This window comes from Nicotiana sylvestris, chromosome 10 (assembly GCF_000393655.2).
Source record: "Nicotiana sylvestris chromosome 10, ASM39365v2, whole genome shotgun sequence".
NCBI classification, from domain to species: domain Eukaryota; kingdom Viridiplantae; phylum Streptophyta; class Magnoliopsida; order Solanales; family Solanaceae; genus Nicotiana; species Nicotiana sylvestris.
The window spans coordinates 156,968,132-156,994,111 of record NC_091066.1 but is presented as its reverse complement, the minus strand read 5'-3'; the positions used below and the strand labels follow the sequence as shown (position 1 = coordinate 156,994,111).

General features: G+C 36.3%; 1 protein-coding gene across 1 annotated transcript; it reads left to right on the top strand.

The window, feature by feature from the left end:
• The first annotated feature begins 7,462 nt into the window (after positions 1 to 7,462).
• LOC104226002 (F-box/FBD/LRR-repeat protein At1g13570-like) lies at positions 7,463 to 10,026 on the top strand. The gene is made up of 3 exons (XM_009777889.2): positions 7,463 to 8,299; positions 8,659 to 8,814; positions 9,727 to 10,026. The coding sequence occupies exons 1-3, from the start codon at positions 7,463 to 7,465 to the stop codon at positions 10,024 to 10,026; spliced, it is 1,293 nt and encodes a 430-aa protein (XP_009776191.1).
• The last annotated feature ends 15,954 nt before the right edge of the window (positions 10,027 to 25,980 follow it).

Below are 25,980 nucleotides of genomic sequence, written 5' to 3'. Positions count from 1 at the left end.
AGGAAAGGGGGTAGTGAACATGTCAAGTCAGGCTAGGCATACTAATTATCATAAGTACATGCTAATGGCAATAGGAACAGCAGAACCATAAGTAGAAGCACACAAGAAATAAGAGGAAGTGCAACACTAATAGGAGCATATTGTTTTGGAGGTTGTGACTTAAATAGAAAACATACCAGTTGAAGCTAATGTAACACAGAGCAGTAGTGAACAATAGGACACAGAGAAGAGAGCAGTAGTGTGCAAAGAGAAGTAGAGAGCAGAGCAATAGTATGCAGGAAGTGAGCAGCAGTATACAAGAATGGAGCAGCAGGCAGACCCAAAGCAAACAACACAATAGCAACCAGCAAAGTGAAAGTGACCAAGATTACTCAACTTTGGCTTGCAGCCAGTTGAGTGATTAGCATTCAACAGGAAAAGTGAGAGACTATTCTATAGAAACAAAGAGCACAGAGATGTTGGTGTGAAAAGAGAGAGAGTTCAGAACATTGAGTGTAAGTGATATGCAATGTGTTCGTTGATGTCTTGCCAAGAGAATGGGGGAGGGGTACTTATAGTACTGAATATGAGTAAACAAATAAGGCAACAGTCCCTTAATTAAGGGACTGGTATCAATCACAATCCAGTCAGTAGTTGGACTGCCCTTTCCCAAATCAAACGGTAATAATCAGTCATTTGAAAGGAAAGAAATCACAAAGTAAGGTATAATCACATAAGGAAACAGAGTAGCATAAAGCATGCAATAAGGACTAAATACATGACCATCTAATTAAGGAAATAGGTCAGGCAAATCAATCAACAAATTGGTGTACATATATAAGGTAAAATATCATCGTAATTCTGAAAGAATAGTTTTCAAAATAATGATCGAGATTAAAAACCTTAGGAAATCAGTATTAATTGAGGAAAGTATCCCATAAATTAAGGAAGAAATTCAAACTATAGGAAAATACACGAAATCACCATTTGAAAGCAAGTATCACAGTCTCAAAGAGGGTTCGAAGAATCAGTATAAAAATTACCATGCAAGCAATAAGAGAAACTTTAAGTGAAGAACACAGAATGGTAGGGGAATGATACACTGACAACAAAATCAAAGCAAGGAGCATAGAACTCGGAGAAGAACCCAGAAGAACACAAGACAAACAAATAACGCAAACACAAACAGACAAAGTTAGGGTTTCATCAGACTTGAGCAAAATGTTTAGAAAATAGTACTGAGAATCACAAATTAGTACTCAAAATCAAAAAATAAAGTGATTTTGAAAAGGGGTCAGAAGCCCTAGTTTCAAAAAGGGAACAAAATCGTTTAAAACTGGAGTAATCGTAAAGATCGAATAGAAAATAGTGCAAAACATAAAGGTACAAGTTAAAATTGTTAAAAAAATCAGAGATTTGAGGGGTTTGGGTTAAGATTAGGGTTTCATAAGAAACCAGTGAGAGGGGTAAGAGAAACCTGGCAGTGAAGCTCAAAGATAATGGTGTCTTTAGCATCATCGAACTAAAATCATCGGAGAAAGGCCGGAATCGGACCCCCGGCGAGGCTTCAGCGACCATTTTCATGGTGGAGGCTTCTGGGGTTTCAAACCTTGGAGAGAAGCAACGATACAAGATCCATGGTGGCTAGAGGTCGAGAGAAGTGAGGACGGAGCATGGCCGGAGAGGCGATGAAGCTCGTCGGAGAAGGAGGAGGGAACCACAATTGTTCTAGAGAGAAGGGAGAGCATTGGTTAGAGAGAGAGTGAGATAGAGATAGAGACCGGTCTCTGAGAAATGAGGGGTAGGGGGGTAGCCTTAGGATTTAATTAAGGCAATTTGATCTGGACCGTTGATCTCATTTGATCAACGGTTCAGATTGAACCAATGCTGGGTCGGGTAAAATCAAATGGGTATGGGTTGTTTGATTGGGTTTAAAATTAGGTTCAAATGGGGCTGAATAGGGGCACAATTTTGGCTAAGATTTAAATATAATCTGGCCAACTTTTAAATAGCCAATTTCTCCAATTTATTTTAAACAAATATCTAAAAATAATCTGAAAAGCAAAATTGAAAACATAGAACTAATTAGTAACATATAAATATTATTCTAAAAATATCAGAAATAATTTTATAGTTGTAAAACATAGTTAATTGCAAAATAGGCTATAATTGCAATTATATACAATTTAGCTTTAAAAATGCCAAATAAATTCGTAAAAATATGAAAAATCATATTAATTAAATTTTAATGTAAATATAAGATAAAATAAGTTATTCACCAAAAGATAATTTTTGGGAATAATTTTGATAATTTGTGATATAAAAATAGGCGATAATTTGGTTTAAAAATCATTAAAATACCAAAACTCATGGGTGTGCTCATATATGCACATATACATTATTTGGGAAGTATTTTTGGTATATATAAAATATATATGGGGAAAAATTGGATATCAATAAGTACTCCTCTTCTCCAGGATCTATAACCAGTGTCGTCGAAAGACGCCAGTACCAGCGTCGTTCTGGCGTTCTCTGATGGATGCATGTACAGCGGGCTAGATGAATCTAAGGCTTCCTTATCTGTTGACATGATTCAGAGATGTAGAAATCGTCTCACTGTCAGATAACAATCAGAGATTAACAGAAATTTACCTTCTGTAATTTTGCCCTAATTGTAGCGAATCAAAAATTCTCAAAGAGGAGAAAATGAGAGGAAATTGAGTGAAGCTTTGATAGAAATCGACTGAATCGAGTAATTACGAAACGAATCGGAGCCTGTGCTCTGATACCATGACAAAATGCATAAGCTCAGCAATGGCGGCAAGCTCAGATTGAGCTCTAATGGGTAAGAAGAAAGAAGCTTCTAGAAACAGATGAAGGAGAGAAAAATAAATTCTTATTACATCAAAATATCTGTACAATGTCTTATGTATATACACAATTAACTCCACTAACTACTTATAACAATGATAGCCTAACTAATTAAAAAATGGCCTATACAAAGAATAGCCTATGTAAATATAAAGTAACTACAAAGTGGCTATCTATTAAATAATCTCAACAGACGTTTTATCTGGTGTTGATCTTTATGTATTCCATTCGAGGCAGCATTCGATTATTGAGGACTTCATATTTATTCTTCTTTTGAGGATCGTGTTATGCACATATATCTGTTTTGTTGCTTTTAGCTGCTATGCCTCATACTTATTTATTATTATTATTATTATATATGGTTCATTGGACCACCAGTAGAATTAAGAATGTGAAGAGTGAACAGTGTATGCATTGAGCCATAGTGCGAGCTGGATATCAAACGGACTTGAAGATTTGTATTCGACCACGCGTGTGATCCTAGCTAGAGTCATAATTTTCGTTCTTTCTCTTTATACAACAACAACAATCCAGTATAATCTCACTTAATGGGGTCTGGGGAGGGTAGTGTGTACACAGACCTTACCCCTACCCTGGGGTAGAGAGGTTATTTCCAAATAGACGCCCGACATCCTTCCCTCCAAGAACTTCCCACCTTGCTCTTAGGGAGACTCGAACTCACAACCTCTTAGTTGGAAGTGGAGGTTGCTTACCATCAGAGCAACCCTTCTTGCTTAACTTGCTCTTCCTCTTTGTGTTGGAAAATTTTAGCTGGATTTTAAAAATTTAGGTAGAGGAGAGAGAGGAAACTTAACCCCTTTGTATACAATAACAATAACCTAGTATAATCTCACAAGTAGGGTCTGAGGGTAGTGTGTACGCATACCTTATCTCTACCCTAAGGTAGAGAGGCTATTTCCAATAGACCCCCGGCATCTTTCCCTCCAAAAACTCTCCACCTTGCTCTTGGGGTGACTCGAACTCACAACCTCTTGGTTGGAAGTGGAAATGCTTACCATCATAGCAACCCACCTTGTATAATACTTAAAATTAGCTCTTGAAACAAAAGACCAAAAGGGCTCTTGATATATCGGATTGGGGCAACGGTAGAGTTATTTTCGTGTGATTTGTAGGTCATGAGTTCAGACTGTGGATCAGAATCAGTTGTTAATGTTTGCATCAGAGTAAACTGCCTACATCACATTCTTTAGAGTGCGATCCTTTTCTGGATCCAGCGTGAAAGCGAAATGCTTCGTGCGCCTGTCATTTTGGTGATATCAAAACATATAGTACTAAATACATCGAAAGACATTCATTACTTAATATTACTTAATAATCACGATAATCTAAGAAAGACTTGTTTTAACATCGTGGAAGAGCTATTGAACAATTTTTGGTTACTATAAGAAATTCTTTAACTTTAACTTTGTTGTACCAAGAGTTAATCCTCTTTATTCACTGTCGTCTCGAAAAGAACAATCTTATATCTATATTTTATAGTAAGAAAAAACTTCATGGATAAAATCGATAATTACATTTCTACTACTCATTCATCACTATTTGTTAAGTAGGATGCAAAATGTGAAGTTTTTTTATTTGTTTATCTTTATCTAATATTTGTGCAGTTTTGTCTGTAGTTTACTACGAGAATTTTGGTGGTTAAAATAGGCAACTTGAATTGTCAAATCGGCCATCTTCTCTCCTTTCCACTGGACACTACTCTCCAATTTTAGGAGACTTAACTCCTTGTTTTAATAGTTGTTACATATTGTATTGTACTGTTATATTGTTATTTTAAATATAATATTTTTTTAGATTATTATTTAAATTTTATTGTATTGTACCGTTAAATCTATCGTTATATAACGACCAGAAGTGCCACTTTATGTAACGATCAATTTGGTGTGGTCGTATCGTTAACTTATTTTTTTCCTCTCCTTCCTTATTTATTAAATAATTATATTTCATGATTTATCCTACCTTTTTATAAAATAATCTTACCTTGTATCTTACTTTTTATTTGTAATATTGCAAGTTTATTGTTCATATTGTTGGTGCATGACATCATGAAACGACGACAAATAATACAGTCTATTCAGAGTTGTATAAATCAAAACGATACAGCAAAATACTACACAATATGATACAATATATTATGAAACGATACATAATGATCATTCAAACAAGTTGTTAATTTGGAATATGTCTAAATTGACATATCAATAAATAAATCATTTGCTTAAAGGACAGTCCGGTACATAAAGCATCACGCATTCATACAGAATCCGGGGAAAGGTCACACCCTAATAAGAGTTTTTTAGTAAGGCTTTGACACTGTGACTTAGCTTTGACTTTCCATTATCTAATCTAAAACACATACAGACACAAATCCACATGCATAAGCTTTTCTAGTTATATGTTTGTTCTCAAAATACTTTGAAGTTGATATTTATTTAAGTTTACGATATTGACAACACCATTACAGCACAATAAAAGTATTAACTATGTGGATTTGGATGAAAATAAATAATTAGATGATATTATATCAATTTGAAATACGAAAAACAGGACCACCACAAACGGAAAGGGATAATTTTATAGAATTAAGACGAGAATTTGTAATAAGATTGAAAATACTATATTGAATTGAATGTATGGTCAACATGGTCTCCCCAAATAGTAAAAGATTAATTATGCAGACTTAAGACGGAAATATAATACGATTTTGTTACTTTAAATCTAAAGTTAGCTTTAGCTTTTAGTCTACGCTACATTGTTATAACGGTAAAATACAGATCCGGTGTAAAAGTAAGACAATGTGCAAGAGAATTGAAAGGATTCCTGTCAAACTTTAGTTTTGTAATTTTTGTTTTCATAACATATAAATTAAGTAAAATTTCAAAATTTACTCTTAGTTTTCGGGAGAAATTAAAAAATAACTAGATTTACAAGTGGTCATTCAAAAATAGTCACAGTTTCATCGAAATTTAGTCACTTTTCATGTAAAGATAAATCTGAACAAAAATACTGTTCAAAATCCAAAAAATACTCAAGCATAATATACTGAAATTCCAGTATAATATACTGGAGTTTCAATATACTTTGCTGGAACTCTAGTATATTATACTGGAGCTCCAGCAAATATACTGAAACACCAATATATTATTCTATTGTTTGGAGTTCCAGTATACTTTGTTGGAACTCCAGTATGCTGGAAGTTCATACACAGGTGCATCGAACTCCAGTATATTATGCTGGACCGGTCTCTATTGCAGCAAAATAATGGTTATTTTTCAATGACATGACAAACGCTAGCTATTTTTGAATGACCAATCTGAAAACTAGCTAGCCTGTGCTATTTTAACTTAGTTTTCTCACTTATTTTCACTCCTATAAAAAAAAACTATTTTCACCTAATTAAAAGTTATATCTTTATTCAAGAACCACATCAACTTTCCAAAGGCCTAAAAAGGGGGCCCCTTGTAATAGCAAAACTTTATTAGATAAAACTCTTACCACTTAACTATTGGCAAGTAAAATTAAAATGTAACTACTAGGAGTATTACTTAGTTTCTATCAGAACCAAAAAAAAAAAAGGAACCAGATTACTAGAATATAATTCAGCTTACCTCTGACTATATATATATATATATATATATATTGTAGACTTGTGACAAATACTACTTCATACTTTTGGGGATAAAGATAGTTTACCTGTCATTTATGTAATTTTTTCATTGAAGGGCAAGTTGAATTGCAGGTACAACTTTAATTTCTATGAATTGCAATTTGGGTTATGGACTTATGGTTAAAAAAAAAATTCTATTGTGAGAATGAGAATGTGTTAATTAATATTTTTGAGCATGAAAGTGTTGATTGTTTTGTGTACGTTTATTAATCAATTTTGTTTATCCTTCACAAGCATTCAATGTTGGTATTTTTAACTTTTTTCTATTTAATTTTTAATTTTTCATTACATTTTACTTCATGCTCTCGCCCTCCCCCCACCCCAAGGTGCAGATCTAGCGTTAGGATCGCGAATTCATCTTGATCCAGTACTTCAACGTAGAGTATAAATTTATATAAAAATATTTATTAAAATTACAATAAATAGTAGATACGAACTCATAACTTTAAAGATTTAATGAATTTAATGTTAAAACCCTTAAAAAAACATATAATTTAAAATGCTGTTATGACAGCATCCTCCCCCCACCCCACCCCACCCCACCCACCACTCTCTAGGGACGGATCTTGTGTTAGGTTTGTAAGTTCATCTGGATCCACTACTTTTGATGTGGAGTATAAATTTATGTCTAAAAATTCAGTAAAATTGCAATAAATAGTATATATAAACCCATAATTTTAAAGATTTAATGAGTTACGTTAAAAACTTAAAAAAATGATGGATAGAGTGTAAAACCTGGATCCGCTCCCCCCCCCCCCCAATAAACACAAAAAAAAAATCCCAAGAATTTCATTTCTTATATATGCTTATGAATGAGTGGGGAAAATTCTTGGATGACTAGCATACATTAGTTTGAAGTTTTTTATTTTTTTATTTTTTTTGGGAAATTAAAAGCCTGTGTTATTTAAATATTGTTTATGCAGAATGGAGATGCAGTTCAATAAAAGGCTTTCAATTGGAGTGGAAGTTGAAGATAGACTCAGTGAAATGCCAGGAAATATTATAGATCATATCCTTGACCTTATGCCAATCAAAGATGCAGCCAAGACTAGTATTTTGGCCAGAAAATGGAGATATATTTGGTGCATGCATCCAAATATTGTGCTAGATAAGTTAACATGTAGAAAATTTTCAACAAATCCTCTACTTGTATTGGATAATACAATCAACCAAATCCTTTTACAACACATTGGGAACATTATCAAATTTGTTCTTGATTTTTCTCAAGTAGATTTACTTCCATTAACTAATATTGATATGTGGATTCGTTATGTTATTACAAAAGGTGTTAGGGACCTTACTCTTGATTTCTCAAACAATAATCCCTATAAACTCCCAACCTACATATATTATTATCAAAACATGACAGATTTGACCCTAAACAATTGTCTTTTTAAGCCACAAGATTTCATCTTTTCCTATCCAAATTTGAAAACCCTTTACCTTAAACAAATTACATTTATGGCCACCCCTAAGAGCATTGTTCTAAAAGCCCCACTTTTAGCCAATTTGACCATTATGTATTGTTGGGGTACTGAATCTTTGAACATTGTTTCACCCAAATTGAGTTACTTGTTTGTTGTTGAAAGTCATTATCTTGACCTAAGTAGTTTTATGAAGTGCTCAAATTTGGCTGTGGTTAGCCTTTCTTTATGCAAAGTGGTGGAAAATCCAAGGCAATATGAAAGATCAACTTTGTTGAAGTTCATTTTTGGCTTGCCTATGCTTGAGAAACTTTATCTGGACACATTCTACCTTAAGGTAAGATATCTGATTTATTTTTTTACTTAAATAATACTCGCTCTTTTCCAATTTATGTGACGCAGTTTGATTCAAGTTTAAGAAATAAAGGAAAGACTTTTGAAAATTGTGATATTAAACATGTGATAACATTTGTGTAACTATATAATTTTTAATACTCGTTATTTTAAATACGTCATAATATTTGTGTGACTATAAAGCTTCTCAGTAAGGTAAAACATGAAGTTTAAAGTTAAATTATTTCGAGATATAGAAATGTGTCAATTTTATTTAATAGATCAATAAAAAAAAAGTATTTCTTAATGATAGCATTCAAATGATTATATGATTTATGAATTTCTTTTCTTTTTTTTACAAAGTTTTTGGGTGAAGATCCATTTCCAAGAAGTCTCCCTGTTGTACAAAAGTGCTTAAGGCATATGATGCTAAGTCTAGCACTTAGTAATTTGGCTCAGGTTTCTTTTGCTCTTCACTTCATCCCATGCTTTCACAATTCCAAGACGCTTCAGATTTGGGTAAGATATGTATGTACTCTCTCTTTTTTAACAGTAGATTTAGTTTATATACTCTCTCTTTTAGCTTACATAAAGAATTTTAACACTATTACTATAATTTAATATGTTGTAGCATATTGTCGTCTTAATTTTCAAGTTATTAATTTACGTTTATTACGAGCAGTTACTCCTGATTATCTTTTAGGTGATCTAATAGTGTAAATTAAAGGATCCTTTACACTTTCTGTCATAACTCTTCTAGAAAATAGCTTAACTGACAAAATAAACGAATTATTATAACTACAAAAAAGTAACACAAGTCACCTAATATAATAAGTTAAAATAAATTCTCTACATTGTAATTATATAAACAAAGTTTAACTTATATAGTGTAACGAAATTTTACACTATCGTATCACTTTTGCATGTTGTAACAGGTAACCTATCTTATTTTTAAAATTATAAATATCATTTTTTTGTAGAGGTCGGCCTATTCTGTGGGTAGGGGGTCTAGGCCCCAGTAACATCGAAAAAATATATGTATAAATATATATATATATAAATATCTTAAGTGACAAATACAATGTATATTTTGATTGACATCCTAAGATTCAAATATGCGGCACTTGCGTTGATCTTTTTTAGGGGCACAACTTAACTTTTAGTATGCTACATGGATTCGATCCGAACTTCAACATTTGTTCGAATTTTTCTTTCACAGTGGTGCCCTAGTTGCTTTTAAATTCTGGGCCCACATCTGCTTTTATAGAGGGTGACCTATCGATATTATTTGATTTGGTTGTGAAAAACGTCCGTACATTGTCTATATACATAAGTTGAACTCACAAAATTAAATCCAGTAGAATATCTTACATGTTTGATAATATCACAAGCTAAAATATGTTACTACTATTTTCTTTCTCTATACTATAGGTATTTGATACGGGCAATCATGCTGATGATGTGTTGAATTACTTGGAGAAATTGAAAAACTTAGATCGTCCAATTCCCAATCTGGAGCAAGTAGTAATTCGTAGTTTTAATGGTTCAAAACCAGAATTGCTATTCATAAAGCTTCTGTTTGCTGCTACACCAAGTTTGATAAGAATGAGCATTGAAAGGGACAGAATATTTACTTCAACTGAAGATAGGAAAATAACTGGAGAGTTAATGCGTTATCCTAGAGCTTCGTCTAAAGCAGAGTTATTCTACTTGCCACCAAGAAGGTTATGATCAGTTTGACCAATTGCTCTCAAATAATTTCTTTGTTGGGAACTTTTTTATCTCATTTTATTTTGATTTTGGGATATTGGATCCTTTGGATTTCTTAGACAATTATTGCAACTTATTTGGTGTATTTTGTTTCTATTTTTCTTCTGCTTTTTGTTAAAATTAAAGAACAATCTGGTACACTAAGCTCCTTTTATGTGCGAGGTCCGGAAAAGGGCAGAACCACAAGGGTCTTTTGCTTTTTGTTAAACTCGGTTAATCTGCATTTTACGACCTCAATGCTATTAATTTTTCCTGACGCAAAAAAAAAAAACCTAACTTTACATAGTTGCTTTACCTCTAATATCCTGTTTGGCCAAGCTTTTTCAAAATCAAAAGAACTTTTTTTTAAAAAGTATTTTTTTCAAAGTTGAAGTGTTTGGCTTTAAAAGAAAAAAAAATGCTTTTTGAGTTAAAGTAGAAGCAGAAGCACTTTTGGAGAAACAGAAAAAAATGACTTCTTCTCAAAAAACTTTTTTGAAAAGCACTTTTGAGAAATACACCTAGAAACACTTTTTAAAAGTTTGGCCAAATACTAATTGCTGGTCAGCAGTGCTTTTCAAATTAATTTGCTAGACACAAATTGTTTCTCATCAAAAGTACTTTTAAGAAAAGCATTTTTGAGAAAAAACACTTTTCAAATTAAATTGCTTTTTAAAGTAAAAATAGCACGATATAGCCAGTTTTCGGACTGGTCATTCAAAAATAGTCACCGTTTAGCAAGTCAATGAAAAATAGCCATTATTTTGCTACAACAGAGACCGGTCCAGCATAATATACTGGAGTTCGGTGCACCTGTGTATGAACTCCAGCATATTATGCTGGACCGGTATACTTTGATGGCTCTAGTATAATATACTGAAGACTAGAGCACTTGTGCGCCAAACTCCAGTATATTATGCTGGACCGATATACTTGTTGGAACTCTAGTATATTATGATGGAGTTCTAGTGTACTTATGCTGGAACTCTATCATATTATGTTGGCGTTTCAGCATACTTATTCTGAAGTATACTTATGCTGGAACTCCAGCATAATATACTGGCGTATTTTTCGAGTTTTGAACAATGTTTTCGCTCAGATTTATCTTTATATGAAAAGTGGCTAAATTTCAATTACTTTTGAAATTGAGCTATTTTTGAACGACCAATTATAAATCTAGCTATTTTTAAATTTCTTCCCATTTTTAAACTTAGCCAAACGGGTTATATGTTGTCTGTAGAAGCAATTCCAAGATTTTAAACTGATTCAGTTTTTACTTCATGAACCCATTGGCTTTTGAAATTATGAATCCCAAAATTTCATAGTGTTTGTTTAAATTTAGTGATTTTTCAACACATGTATATTTTGTGTAAAAAATGATGAGTTCAGTTCAACTGTTGAACTTCAACATATTACATTTGTCTCTAATTGGATGTGGTAAGTTTGGTCCTCCTTTTGTAATTTGAGAGGGGGATGCTGTTGTGCTTTCTGTCTCTATACGTGTATATATATATATTGGAGTGTAATTAATGATTTGTCACGACCCGGATTTTCCATCATCGGGAGTCGTGATAGTGCCTACTAATGTGAGCTACGCAAGCCAATTATTGAACCACCTACCTTTTTACCAATCTTATTCTCTTTAACAATTACGAAGAAATAACATTTAAACGACGGAATATAACATAAGCGGAAAAAACAATAAGTCATCTTAACATGAATATCTATTACAACTGTTTGAGTCTCGACTATCCAGAACTGGTGTCACAGTTTCACAGACAGTCTAAGAATTCTACAAATAAAGGTCTGAAAGAATTAAATACGACACTGTCTCTGAAAATACATGTAGAAACAGGAAAGTAGATAGAAGGAGACGCCAAGGCCTGTGGACGCCTGCATGACTACCTTGGGTCGCCTGATGAGCAAGAATCAGCAATCTCATTGCGGTCCGAAGTCTACAACACTGGGGTCTGCACAAAAGAGTGCAGAGTGTAGTATCAGCACAACCGACCCCATGTGCTGGTAAGTGCCTAGCCTAACCTCGGCGAAGTAGTGACGAGGCTAGGACCAGACTATCAAATAAACCTGTGCAATTTAACTATATATAGCGGAAAAGAAGTATAGAAAGAAACAGTCATATACAATCAAGTATGGGAGGGGGAAAACATGATGCGGGGAAACATCGAGTAGTAGCAGAAGAGCAACAAATAAATATGAGGATCACCACAGCTCAATTGAAAATAGGAAGGGAAAATCATGCTGCGGAGTACAACAAGTATCAACAGGAAACCAACAATTTAGTGTAGAGAAACCGTAACACAGTTATAATAAAAATTAGGAAATCAAAGACAAGTGCATGGCATCACCCTTCGTTCTTTTACCCTCTCTCACCAAAACAATACACGACATCACCCTTCGTGCTTTAACACTCTCTCACCAAAATAATATATGGCATCACCTTTCGTGCTTTACGCTCTTCCTCACCCAAACAACAATCACAAGGCAAATAGAGTAAGGGAATCTATAATCTCGAAATAAAATCAAGCAACAACAGAAAATCAGTAAATAAATGTAAAGGACAACATAACTTAATTATCGGTAAGAATTAGGAAAATCAAGGACAAGCGCACGGCATCACCCTCCGTGCTTTTACTCTCGCCCTCACCATAAGAATCAATACAATAGGCACGGAATGGTACATCGTGCGGCACGGCATCACCCTTCGTGCTTTACACTCTTTCCTCACCATGAAATCAATATAGTAGGCACGGAATCGTACATCGTGCGGCATGACATCACCCTTCGTGCTTTACACTCTTTCGTCATATAACAAACAATGCACGGCATCACCCTTCGTGCTTTAACTCTCTTCCTCACCCGAAAAACAATCACAAACAATAGGGTAAGGAAATAAAGGAAATTGCAATAAGGATCCTGGCAAGGGAGCAACAAGTCAATAATTAAATCCCGGCAAGGGAAAAACATCAATAATATCAACATACCGGCAAGGGAGATAACAATTTAAATCATCAATAGCCCGGCAAGGGTGACAACATAATGATCTCTTCTCTTTCTCATTTGTTTTACTTGACGATTCACTTCACAACTCGAGCCAATGCTCTAGAGGTTCAATTATCACTTATACCTTCACAACTCATTTCACAACTCGAGCCAATGCTCTAAAGGTTCAATTGTCACTTATTCTTTCACAATTCATTATACAACTTGATCCAACGCTCCTCAATGTTCATAGGTCACAATTCTTTCCACAAATTTTATACAACACATAGAAATCTTCACCAAGGCATGAATAATAAAACGAAGTCATGAAAATCACAATATAAGACCAGCGGTCATGCTTGACACCAATGTATAGATACTCGTCACCATGCTTATACGTCGTACTCCACAAGAAGAAAATAGCAAAGAGGACACAACTCCTAATCTCTCAAGCTAAGGTTAGACCAAATACTTACCTCGAACTTCCACGGCCAACTCAATCCTCAAACACCGCCTTTCCTTTCGAATTCGGTTCCAAATCAATTGTATCTAGACATAATCGACTTAATAACATCAATAAATGCTAAACAATCCAATCCAATACTTAATTATAGCTTTCTAATCAGTCTTTCGAAAAATCCAAAAATCGGCGCCGGGCCCGCTTGGTCAAAATACGAGGTTCAGACCAAAACCCGATCACTCATTCACCCACGAGCCCAAATATATAATTTATTTTGAAATCCTACCCCAAAACATGGTCAAATTCCCAAATAATCAAAAAGCCCTAACTCTACCCAAATCCCTAATTTTCTACCCTTAATTATATGTTTTAGGCCTAGAAATCTAGTGGGTGTTGATAAAAATGGAAGAAAACGAGCTTAGGATTACATACCTGTGAAGCTATGGTGAAGTTATTCTTCAAAATTCTCCCAAGATGTGTGGAGAAGATGAAGTTTGTGAAAAATAATGAAAATCCCATATGGCATTCTGTTTTTTGAAACTTAAAATAACTGGGCGAAAATGGTCATCACGTTCTCGATAAGCTCATCGTGTTCGCAATGAGTTAGGTCTGACAGACCTTCGCGTTCGCGGAAGATGTCTCGCGTTCGCGGAGCTTTGGCTCCTCAAGCATACGTGTTCACGGGCCAGTGGTTGCGTTCGCGATGCACAAAATGGGTCCTCCCCAGGCCTTAACTTTACGCGCTCGCGAGTGCATGGACGCGTTCGTGAAGGGTATTCCCCCCTTAGCTTCGCGTTCGCGTCTCAAGCTTCGCATTTGCGAAGAAGAAATCTGGCACCTGGAAAATTTGCCTTACGCGTTTGCGAGAGGGACTACGTGAACGCGAAGAGTAAAATCCCTAGGCACTGAACAGCAGAACCTGCAACTTTTTAAGTTCCAAAAACCTTCCGAAACACACCCGAGCCCTCGGGCTCAAAACCAAACATACGTACTAACTCAATAACATCATACGAACTTATCCGTGCGATCAAATCGCTAAACTAACCTCAATGACAACAAATTAAACCTCAAATCAATGAAATATTTCAAAACTTTTTAAAGCATCAAACTTTGCATTTACAGTCCAAATCACGTCAAACGGATTCCGTTTGTTACCAAACTCCACAGAATCATCTTAAATCATATATAAGACCTGTACCGGGTGCCGGAACCAAAATACTGGTTCGATACCAACATGTTCAAATCGAAATTCATTTCAAATTCCTTTAACCAATTTCAGAAAAATAATTTTCTTTAAAAATTCATTTCTCGGGCTTGGGACCTCGAAATTCGATTCCGGGCATACGCCCAAGTCCTATATTTTCCTACGGACCCTCCGGGATCGTCAAATCACGAGTCCGGGTCCGTTTACCCAAAACGTTGACGAAGTCAAATTTATTCATTTTATAGTCAAAATTTATTATTTTTCACATTTTCACATATAAGCTTTCCGGCTATGCGCCCGGACTACGCACACAAATCGGGGTGATACTAATGAGGTTTTCAAGGCCTCGTAAACACAGAATTCAATTTAAAAGCAAGTGATGACCTAAAAGGTCATCACATTCTCCACCTCTAAAACAACCGTTCATCTTCGAACGGATATAAGAAGGAAGTACATGAGTCAGGGAAAAGATGGGATAACAGCTCCGCATATCGGACTCGGACTCCCTGGTCGATGCCTCTGGAGGCTGACCTCTCCACTGAACACAAACAGAAGGAAAACTCTTCGATCTCAACTAACGAACCTGCCGGTCTAGAATAGCTATCGGTTCCTCCTCATAAGACAAGTCCTTGTCCAACTAGACACTGCTGAAATCTAATACGTGGGATGAATCGCCGTGATAGTTCCGAAGCATGGATACATGAAACACTGGATGCACGGCTGATAAGCTCGGCGGTAATGCAAGTCTATAAGCCACCTCTCCCACTCGATCAAGAATCTCAAACGGGCCAATGAACCTAGGGCTATGCTTGCCCTTCTTCCCAAATCTCATCACGCCCTTCATAGGCGACACTCGGAGCAATACCTGCTCACCGACCATGAAAGCCACATCTCGAACCTTGCGGTCTGCATAACTCTTTTTGCCTAGACTGAGCCGTATGAAGCATATCTTGAATAATTCTAACCTTGTCCAAGGCATCCTGAATTAGATCTGTACCCAACAATCGAGTTTTTCCCGGTTCAAACCATCCAACCAGAGATCTACACCGCCTACCATATAAAGCCTCATAAGGAGCCATCTGGATACTCGACTGGTATCTGTCGTTGTAGGCAAACTCTGCTAAAGCCAAGAACTGATCTCACGAACCCCCAAGTCAATGACACAAGCTTGGAGCATATCCTCCATAATCTGAATAGTCCGCTTGGACTGCCCGTCCGTCTGAGGATGAAATGCTGTACTCAACTCAATCTAAGTGCCCAACTCTCACTGAACTGCTCTCCAGAAATGCGAGGTAAACTGCGTACCTCGGTCCAAAATGATAGACACAGGCACACCATGAAGACGAATAATCTCCCGGATATAGATCTCAGCTAACCTCTCGGATGAATAGGAGATTGTCACAGGAATAAAATGTGCTGACTTGGTCAGCCTATCAACAATGACCCATACTGCGTCGAACTTCCTCCGAGTCTGCGGGAGTCCAATAACAAAGTCTATAGTGATCCGCTCCCACTTCCACTCGGGAAGCTCAACCCTCTGAAATAAACCACCAGACCTCTGATGCTCATACTTAACCTGCTGACAATTTAACACCGAGCCACATATGCAACAATATCCTTCTTCATTCTGCGCCACCAATAATGCTGCCACAAATCCTGATAATCTTCGCGGCGCCTGGATGAATAGAGTACCGGGAGCTATGGGCCTCCTCTAAAATCAACTCCCGAAGCCCATCCACATTTGGCACACACACTCGACCCTGCAATCTCAAAACTTTCATCATCTAAGGTAACCTGCTTGGCACCTCCGCACTGCACCATGTCTCTACGGACACACAAATGGGGATCATCATACTGCCGATCACGAATACGCTCTAATAAAGAAGAACGAGCGACTATGCAAGCTAATACCCGACTAGGCTCAAAAATATCCAACCTCATGAACCGATTGGCCAAATCCTGAACATCCAAAGCAAACGGTCTCTCACCGACCGGAATATAAGCAAGACTGCCCATACTGGCTGACTTCCTACTCAACGCATCAGCCACCACATTGGCCTTTCCCGTATGATATAAGATAGTGATATCATAATCTTTCAACAACTCCAACCACCTCCTCTGTCTCAAATTCAATTCCTTCTACTTGAACAAATACTGAAGACTCTTGTGATCCGTGAACACCTCACATGCCACGCCATACAGATAATGCCTCCAAATCTTCAATGCGTGAACAATGGCTACCAACTCCAAATCATGAACTGGATAGTTCTTCTCATGAATCTTCAACTGCCGTGAAGCATAGGCAATGACCCTGCCCTCCTGCATCAACACTGCCCCAAGTCCAATACATGATGCATCACAATAAACTGTATAAGGTCCTGAACCTATGGGCAAAATCAACACCGGTGCCGTAGTTAGAGCTATCTTGAGCTTCTAAATGCTCGCCTCACACTCGTCCGACCATCTGAACTGGGCACCCTTCTGGGTCAACCTGGTCATCGGGGCTGCAATGGATGAAAACCCCTCCACGAACCGACGATAGTAGCCTGCCAATCCCCAAGAAACTCCGAATCTCTGTAGCTGATGCTGGTCTAGGCCAGTTCTTGACTGCCTCAATCTTCTTTGGATCGACCTGAATACCCTCTGCTGATACAACATAACCCAGGAATGCAACTGAACTCAACCAGAACTCACACTTTGAGAACTTGGTATATAACTGACTATCCCTCAGAGTTTGAAGAACCACTCTGAGATGCTGCTCGTGCTCCTCCTGGTTGCGGGAATATATCAAAATATCATCAATGAAGACTATAACAAATGAGTCCAAATAAGGCCTGAACACTCGGTTCATCAAATCCATAAAAGCTGCTGGGGCATTTGTCAACCCGAATGACATCACCAAGAACTCATAATGCCCGTACCGAGTGCGGAAAGCTATCTTAGGGACGTCGGATGCCCTAATCCTCAACTGATGGTCGGTAGATCTCAAGTCAATCTTCAAAAATACCTTGGCACCCTGAAGCTGATCAAATAAATCATCAATCCTCCACAATGGAAACTTATTCTTGATTGTAACCTTGTTCAACTGTCGGTAATCAATACACATTCTCATCGATCCGTCCTTCTTCTTAACAAACAACACCGGCACACCCCAAGGCGAAACACTGGGTCTAATGAAACCCTTCTCAAGCAAGTCTTGCAACTGCTCCTTCAACTCTTTTAACTCAAGCGGGGCCATACGATACGGCGGGATAGAAATGGGCTGGGTGCCCGGGGCCAAATCAATGAAAATGTCAATATCCCTATCGGGTGGGATACCCAGCAGGTTTGAATAAAATACCTCAGGGAACTCAGAACAACAGGTACAGAATCAATAGAAGGAACCTCAACACTAGAATCACGAACATATGCCAAATAGGCCAAACACCCCTTCTCAACCATATGCTGAGCCTTCACATAAGAGATAACACTACAGGTAGAATGACTAAGAGTCGCTCTCCACTCTAAACGAGGCAAACCCGGTAAAGCTAAGGTCACAGTCTTGGCATGACAGTCCAAGATAGCGTGGTAAGGTGATAACCAGTCCATCCCCAATATAACATCAAAATCGACCATGTCTAGAAGCAACAAATCTACACGAGTCTCAAGACCCCCAATCACAACTATACAAGAGTGATGGACTCGACCTACCACAATAGAATCACCCACCGGGGTAGACACATAAACAGGATCACTCAATAAATTACTAGGCATGACCAGATACGGTGCAAAATAAAATCGAAGCTTCCCTACTGCAAACCAGAACAGTACCTGCACCTCCACCTCTAATACCTTTACCTCTACCTCTAGCATCTCTACCTCCACCTCTAATACCTCTACCTCCACCTCCAGCTAACTAAGCAGGCTGGACGAGTCCCCCAATAAACCTCCTCACTCTATCTCACAGTGGGAAGTATGATAAGAGCATGATGGGCCAAATCGATGAATCTAATCTTGTATTGAGTAACAGTATTAGAACCCTGCTGGAGATGCTCAAACTGCCTCCGATAGACCTCTCTCTGAGTGATATAGAGAAACCCCTCCAGAAATAGCTGCGAGAACTGTTCTCAAGTCAAAGCTGATGACCTAACTGGTATAGCCAATCAATAATCCCTCCAACAGGTCTTGGCGGATCCAGACAAGCGAAAAGTAGCAAAATTCGACCCCATTGGTCTTTACGATCCCCATGTTCCTGAGAACCTCATGATAGCTGCCTAGATAATCTTGGGGATCCTTAGAAGATGCACCGCTGAAAGTAGTGAAGAGCTTAGTGAAACTTATCCAACCTCCATAAAGCCTCCGAAGACGTAGCTGATCTATCACCGGTTTATGCTGCTGCTCGGCTGAAGAAGCGGTACATGACCTCGCCATTCGCGAAAGGACAAGAGTAGAGGTTTCAATTTAGCATTAAGAGATCAAAATCGCACGACATGAAAGAATTGATGCAAAGTTTTTCCTAACCCTGTAGCCTCTGGGGATAAATACATACGTCTCCGTACCGATCCCTCAGACTCTACTAAGCTTGTATGTGAACTGTGAGACCCATGTAACTTAGAGCTCTAATACCAACTTGTCACGACCCGGATTTCCCACCCTTGGGAGTCGTGATGGCGCCTACTAATGTGAGCTACGCAAGCCAATTATTGAACCATCTACCGTTTTACCAATCTTATTCTCTTTAACAATTACGAAGAAATAACATTTAAACGACGGAATATAACATAAACTGAAGAAAACAATAAGCCATCTGAACATGAATATCTATTACAACTATTTGAGTCTCGACTACCCAACAGTGGTGTCACAGTTTCACATACGGTCTAAAAATTCTGCAAATAAAGGTCTGAAAGAATTAAATACAACACGGTCTCTGAAAATACATGTAGAAATAGGAAAGTAGATAGAAGGAGATGCCAAGGCCTGCGGACGCCTGCAAGACTACCTCGGGTCGCCTGATGAGCAAGAATCAGCAATCCCATTGCGGTCCGAAGTCTACAACACTGGGGTCTGCACAAAAGAGTGCAGAGTGTAGTATCAGCACAACCGACCCCATATGCTGGTAAGTGCCTAGCCTAACCTCGGTGAAGTAGTGACGAGGCTAGGACCAGATTACCAAATAAACCTGTGCAATTTAACTATATACAGCGGAAAAGAAGTACAGAAAGAAACAGTCATATACAGTCAAGTATGGGAGGGGGAAAACATGATGCGTGGAAACATCGAGTAGTAGCAGAAGAGCAACAAATAAATATGAGGATCACCATAGTTCAACTGAAAATAGGAAGGGAAAATCATGTTGCGGGGTAGAACAAGTATCAACAGGAAACCAGCAATTTAGTCTAGAGAAACCGTAACAGAGTTATCAATAAAAATTAGGAAATCAAAGACAAATGCACGTCCTCACCCTTCGTGCTTTTACTCTCTCTCTCTCTCTCACCAAAACAATATACGACATCACCCTTCTTGCTTTGACATTGTCTCACCAAAACAATACACGGCATCACCGTTCGTGCTTTACGCTCTTCCTTACCCAAACAACTATTACAAGGAAAATAGGGTAAGGGAATCTATAATCTCGAAATAAAATCAAGCAACAACAGAAAATCAGTAAATAAACGTAAAGGACAACATAACTCGATTATCAGTAAGAATCAGGGAAATCAAGGACAAGTGCACGACATCACCCTTCATGCTTTTACTCCCGCCCTTCACCATAAGAATCAATACAATAGGCACAGAATGGTACATCGTGTGGCACGACATCACTCTTCGTGCTTTACACTCTTTCCTCACCATGAAATCAATATAGTAAGCACAGAATGGTACATCGTGCGGCACGGCATCACCCTTCGTGCTTTACACTATTTCCTCACAAAACAAACAATGCACGGCATCACCCTTCGTGCTTTAACTCTCTTCCTTACCCAAACAACAATCACAAACAATAGGGTAAGGAAATAAAGGAAATTGCAATAAGGATCCCGGCCAGAGAGCAACAAGTCAACCATTAAATTCTGGCAAGGGAACAACATCAATAACATCAACATCCCGATAAGGGAGATAACAATTTAAATCAATAATAGCCCGACAAAGGTGATAACATAATGATCTCCTCTTTCTCATTTTTTTACTTCACGATTCACTTCACAACTCGAGCCAATGCTCTAGTGGTTCAATTATCACTTATTCCTTCACAACTCATTTCACAACTCGAGCCAATGCTCTAAAAGTTCAATTGTCACTTATACTTTCACAATTCGTTATACAACTTGAGCCAACGCTCCTCAATGTTCATAGGTGACAATTCTTTCCACAAACTTTATACAACACATAGAAATCTTCACCAAGGCATGAATAATACACCGAAGTCATGAAAATCACAATATAAGACCAACGGTCATGCTTGACACCAACGTATAGATACTCGTCACCATGCCTATACGTCGTGCTTAACAAGAAGAAAATAGCAAATAGGACACAACTCCTAATTCCTCAAGCTAAGGTTAGACCAAACACTTACCTCGAACTTCTACGGCCAACTCAATCCTCAAACACCGCCTTTCCTTTCAAATTCGGCTCCAAATCAATTGTATCTAGACATAATCGACTTAATAACATCAATAAATGCGAAATAATCCAATTCCAATACTTAATTATAGCTTTCTAATCATTCTTCCCAAAAAGCACTAACTCTACCCAAATCCCTAATTCTACTCTTAATCACATGTTTTAGGCCTAGAAATCTAGTGGGTGTTGATAATGGAAGAAAACGAGCTTAGGATTACATACCTATGAAGCTATGGTGAAGTTCTTCTTCAAAAATCGCCCAAGAGGTGTGAAGAAGATGAAGTTTGTGAAAAATAATAAAAATCCCGTATGGCATTCTGTTTTTGAAACTTAAAATAACTGGGCGAAATTGGTCAACGCATTCGCGATGAGTTAGGTATGATAGACCTTCACGTTCGCGGAAGATGGCTCGCGTTCGCGGAGCTTTGGCTCCTCAAGCCTACGCGTTCGCGGGCCAGTGGTCACGTTCGTGATGTATAAAATGGTGACCCCTCCCCAGGCCTTAACCTTACGCGTTCGTGAGTGCATGGACGCATTCGCGAAGGGTATTTCCCCCTCAACTTCGCGTTCGTATCTCAAGCTTCGCGTTTGCGAAGAAGAAATCTGGCACCTAAGAAATTTGCCTTACGCGTTCGCGAGAGGGACCACGCGAACGCGAAGAGTAAAATCTCTGGGCACTGAACAGCAAAAACTGCAACTTTTTGAGTTCCAAAAACCTTCCGAAACACGTCTGAAACACTCCCGAGCCCTCGTAGCTCAAAACCAAACATACGTACTAACTCAATAACATCATACGAACTTATCTGTGCGATCAAATCGCCAAAATAACCTCAATAACAACGAATCAAACCTCAAAATCAATGAAATATTTCGAAACTTCTTAAAGCATCAAACTTTGCATTTACGGTCCGAATCACGTCAAACGGATTCCGTTTCTTACCAAACTCCACAGAATCATCTTAAATCATATATAAGACCTGTACCGGTTGCCGGAACCAAAATACGGGCTCGATACCAACATGTTCAAATTGAAATTCATTTCAAATTCCTTTAAACAATTTCAGAAAACAATTTTCTTTAAAAAATCATTTCTTTGGCTTGGGACCTCAGAATTCGATTCCGGACATACGCCCAAATCCCATATTTTCCTACGGACCCTCCGGGACCGTCAAAATTACGGGTCCGGGTCCGTTTATCCAAAACATTGACCGAAGTCAAATTTATTCATTTTATAGTCAAAATTTATCATTTTCACAGATTTTCACATATAAGCTTTCCGGCTACACGCCCGGACTGCGCACACAAATCGGGGTAATGCTAACTGAGGTTTTCAAAGCCTCGGAAACACAAAATTTAATTTAAAAGCAAGTGATGACTTTTTGGGTCATCACATGATTTGATTTGGCCAAATTATTTGGATTATACCGTAATAACAAATGAGCTTAATTGAAGTTCCAATTTAGTGGTAGTAATTCTACATTTTATTTAATGTGTTATTATAGTCAATCATTTTTTTTTGGTTACCATAAAAAATTTAAATTATTAATTATGTTGACTTAGTGCTTTTTATATAATTCTCGAATACGTAAATTTTGTTTTTAGAAAAAATGAAGAATTATGCTTGAATTTACATTGAAAATTTCGTCGCCCAATACCAAATGAGATAAAGATTAATTAGTCTAACCTTCTACTTATATAGTTATATTAGACCTATCTTTTTTGCTTCCATCTAATTAAGTTTTAAAATTTATACTCATTTTTTTTTTAAATTCGAATATGTATGTAATTATGATGGTGGTTAGTTACCCATTAGTCGTCAAAGTTTCATAAATGTTCGATATCTCATATACAGTTAATCTTTTTTTTTCTTTTTCCAAAAGCTAATGTCATCTTGTTCTCAGGAGTAAAATTCATTTACACCCCGTTAGTTTACTCTAAAAATCAAACAATCCTCCAATTTTGAACAATTGTCGGTTTCATCCTTTCATCCTACACAATCTCTATTTCACCCTGGACATATCAACTCCCCATGTATGTAATACCTTTTTTTTTTAATATTAATTAGATATTTTTTAATGCATGTATTTATTCAAAAGTTAAAAATATTATATCTTATCATGTAATTTAATCTAAGTTCACTAACATTATAAATTAAATAATCATACTATGAATTACTACAAAATGTATTGCTACTTTATTATTATTATTATTATTATTATTATTATTTGAATATTACGTATATTAAAATGCATATAATGTATATCAATGTGTGCTTGTGATTTAAGATTCATTATCTTTATTATTTTCTATGTGTATATTTGATTGTTATCAGTAGATTTTTTCTAAATTATAATTAAAATTCATGTAATCTTTAAATAGATAATTTTTGCAAATTTATCAAAAAATTTACCTCTATTTTTCGCCCATTATTTTTTTATTACCTACGTTGTATAATTTATAAATTTTACTCTCTTTATTCTCAAGTTTTTAAATAGATTGAGTTTTAATTGCTATTAATAAAATTATTACGGTAAATTATTTATTAATATTTTTTATTTTTCTCATTTATTGCATTATTGAACAACATTAACTTATATGCTTGACTACTGCTTCTCACTTTTTTTTGTTTCGAAAAAGCTTTTTTAATTTGTCTATAGGTAGGGGTGTTCATGGTTCGGTTTGGATCGGTTTTTCCCTAAAAAGAAACCAAACCAAGTAAGTCGGTTTTTAAAATATTAGAACCAAACTAAACCAATTAAGTCGGTTTTTTCTCGATTCGGTTTATGTCGGTTTTTATCGGTTATTTGTCGGTTTTTTCTTAAATATAAGGCATACACTACCAAACACATATTCCGGCGACCACATTTTCTACGTAACACTATCAAATCAATTGCCCTTTGAGAAATCTATTATTTACTAAAATATATTGATGATAATTGAATGAAATAGTGATGAATAATTTAAGGACTCAATTAAAAATATATATATTTTTTAACATGAAATGAATTCTTACACTTAACAAAAGAAAACTACCAATCAAACTAGAATATAAAGGTAAAACATTGTACTAAAAGTGCAAAAGATTAACATTCACCATAAATTTTTTAAAACTTTGTATAAAATATACATATATAGGTGTAATAATAAATTTGAAATAGTTACTCATATAGTCGGTTTGGTTCGGTTTTTTCGGTTATTTTTTGATTAAAACCAAAACCAAACCAAATTTGATCGGTTTTTAAAATTCAAAACCAAAACCATACCAAACCAAAAAGTATCAGTTTTTTTTGGTCGGTTTGGTTTGGTTTTCGATTTGGTTCGGTTTTTCGGGTTTTTATGAACACCCCTATCTATAGGTAAGCCAATAACATAAATTAAAATAAAAAATATCATTATATTAAAGAATAAAAATAAGAGATAAATATTGTAGAGGGTAAAATAGGCATTTTAAGAAGTCACCTTTGATACAAGAAGAAGAATGATAATTGTTCAAAGCTGGAGGATGAGTTTGATGTAAATGATTTTCACGCGTTCTTAGGCTATTAATTTTATTTAACATGTAAACTTTATTTTCAGGAAATAAACTACTTCAATAGTAGGAGTGGCAAACGGGCGGGCCAGGTCGGATATGGTTTGGGTCGAAAACGGGTAATGAAAAAATCAATCAATTATCCGATCTGACCCATATTTAATACGGATAAAAATGGATTAACCGGCGGATAATATGGGTTACCCATATTATCCATGAGTTCTTGTATATGATCACTTTTGGGAAAATTCTTAGTCTCCCTAACTTGAGGAACCCCCAATTTGAGGCTTTACAAATATAAAAGTTAGATCCATTGGTTATCCATTGGATACTCATTGGTTATCCATTTTCTAAATGGATAATATGGTTCTTATCCATATTTGACCCGTTTTTAAAAAGTTCATTATCCAACTAATTTTTTAATGAATAATATGAGTGGTTAACTATTTTTTTTAACCATTTTGCTACCCCTAGTCAATAGCTAGAAATTTGACCCTTGATTACCGATCATCTTTGCTATTTTTGGTACTAGCGAGCAGTAATTACAGAAAATAGGAGTCGCTTATAATTAATACTAGTTCTCTATAAATTTGATTTGATCCTGTATCATTTTAGGCCGATTCACACAAATGTCCCCTTTAATTAGGCCAGCATTTGGATTTTATCCCTATTTTTAAAAGTTGTGCAACTATAGCCATTGGGAAATCGCCCTTCTGGATAACGTTAAACTCGGCTCTAATATTTGCTCATATATTGATTAATCTAACATGCAAAATATTGTTATTGTCTAATGTTTACAATAACTTATCAAATTTTAGATCATGGTCTAATGTTTTTAATAAGATTTTTAGTTTTTCGAAATCTTTGAAGTTGTCAAACGATGATTCATTCTTCTTCTTTGAGTATAGTACTAAATAGTCTATTTGGTTTTTATTGAAGTGTATACATTTATAAACTTAAGGGAAAATCTAAATACTGACGAGGCTGAGTGTACAACAATGGATTCATCACATTTCAAAGAAAATCAAGGGGGAAATGAAATAAAAAATATTGTTTTTCTTATTTGAAGTTCATATGCGTACAATAAGAACTCAATTATAATAGCAATTGCCAAATTAAGGTTGATAAGCTTCTTAA

Coding starts and splice junctions, on each gene's coding strand:
- LOC104226002 (XM_009777889.2), top strand. CDS start 7,463: ATGGAGATGCAGTTCAATAAAAGGCTTTCAATTGGAGTGGAAGTTGAA. Junction 8,300..8,658: donor TGGACACATTCTACCTTAAG/GTAAGATATCTG, acceptor TTTTTTACAAAG/TTTTTGGGTGAAGATCCATT. Junction 8,815..9,726: donor CCAAGACGCTTCAGATTTGG/GTAAGATATGTA, acceptor TCTATACTATAG/GTATTTGATACGGGCAATCA.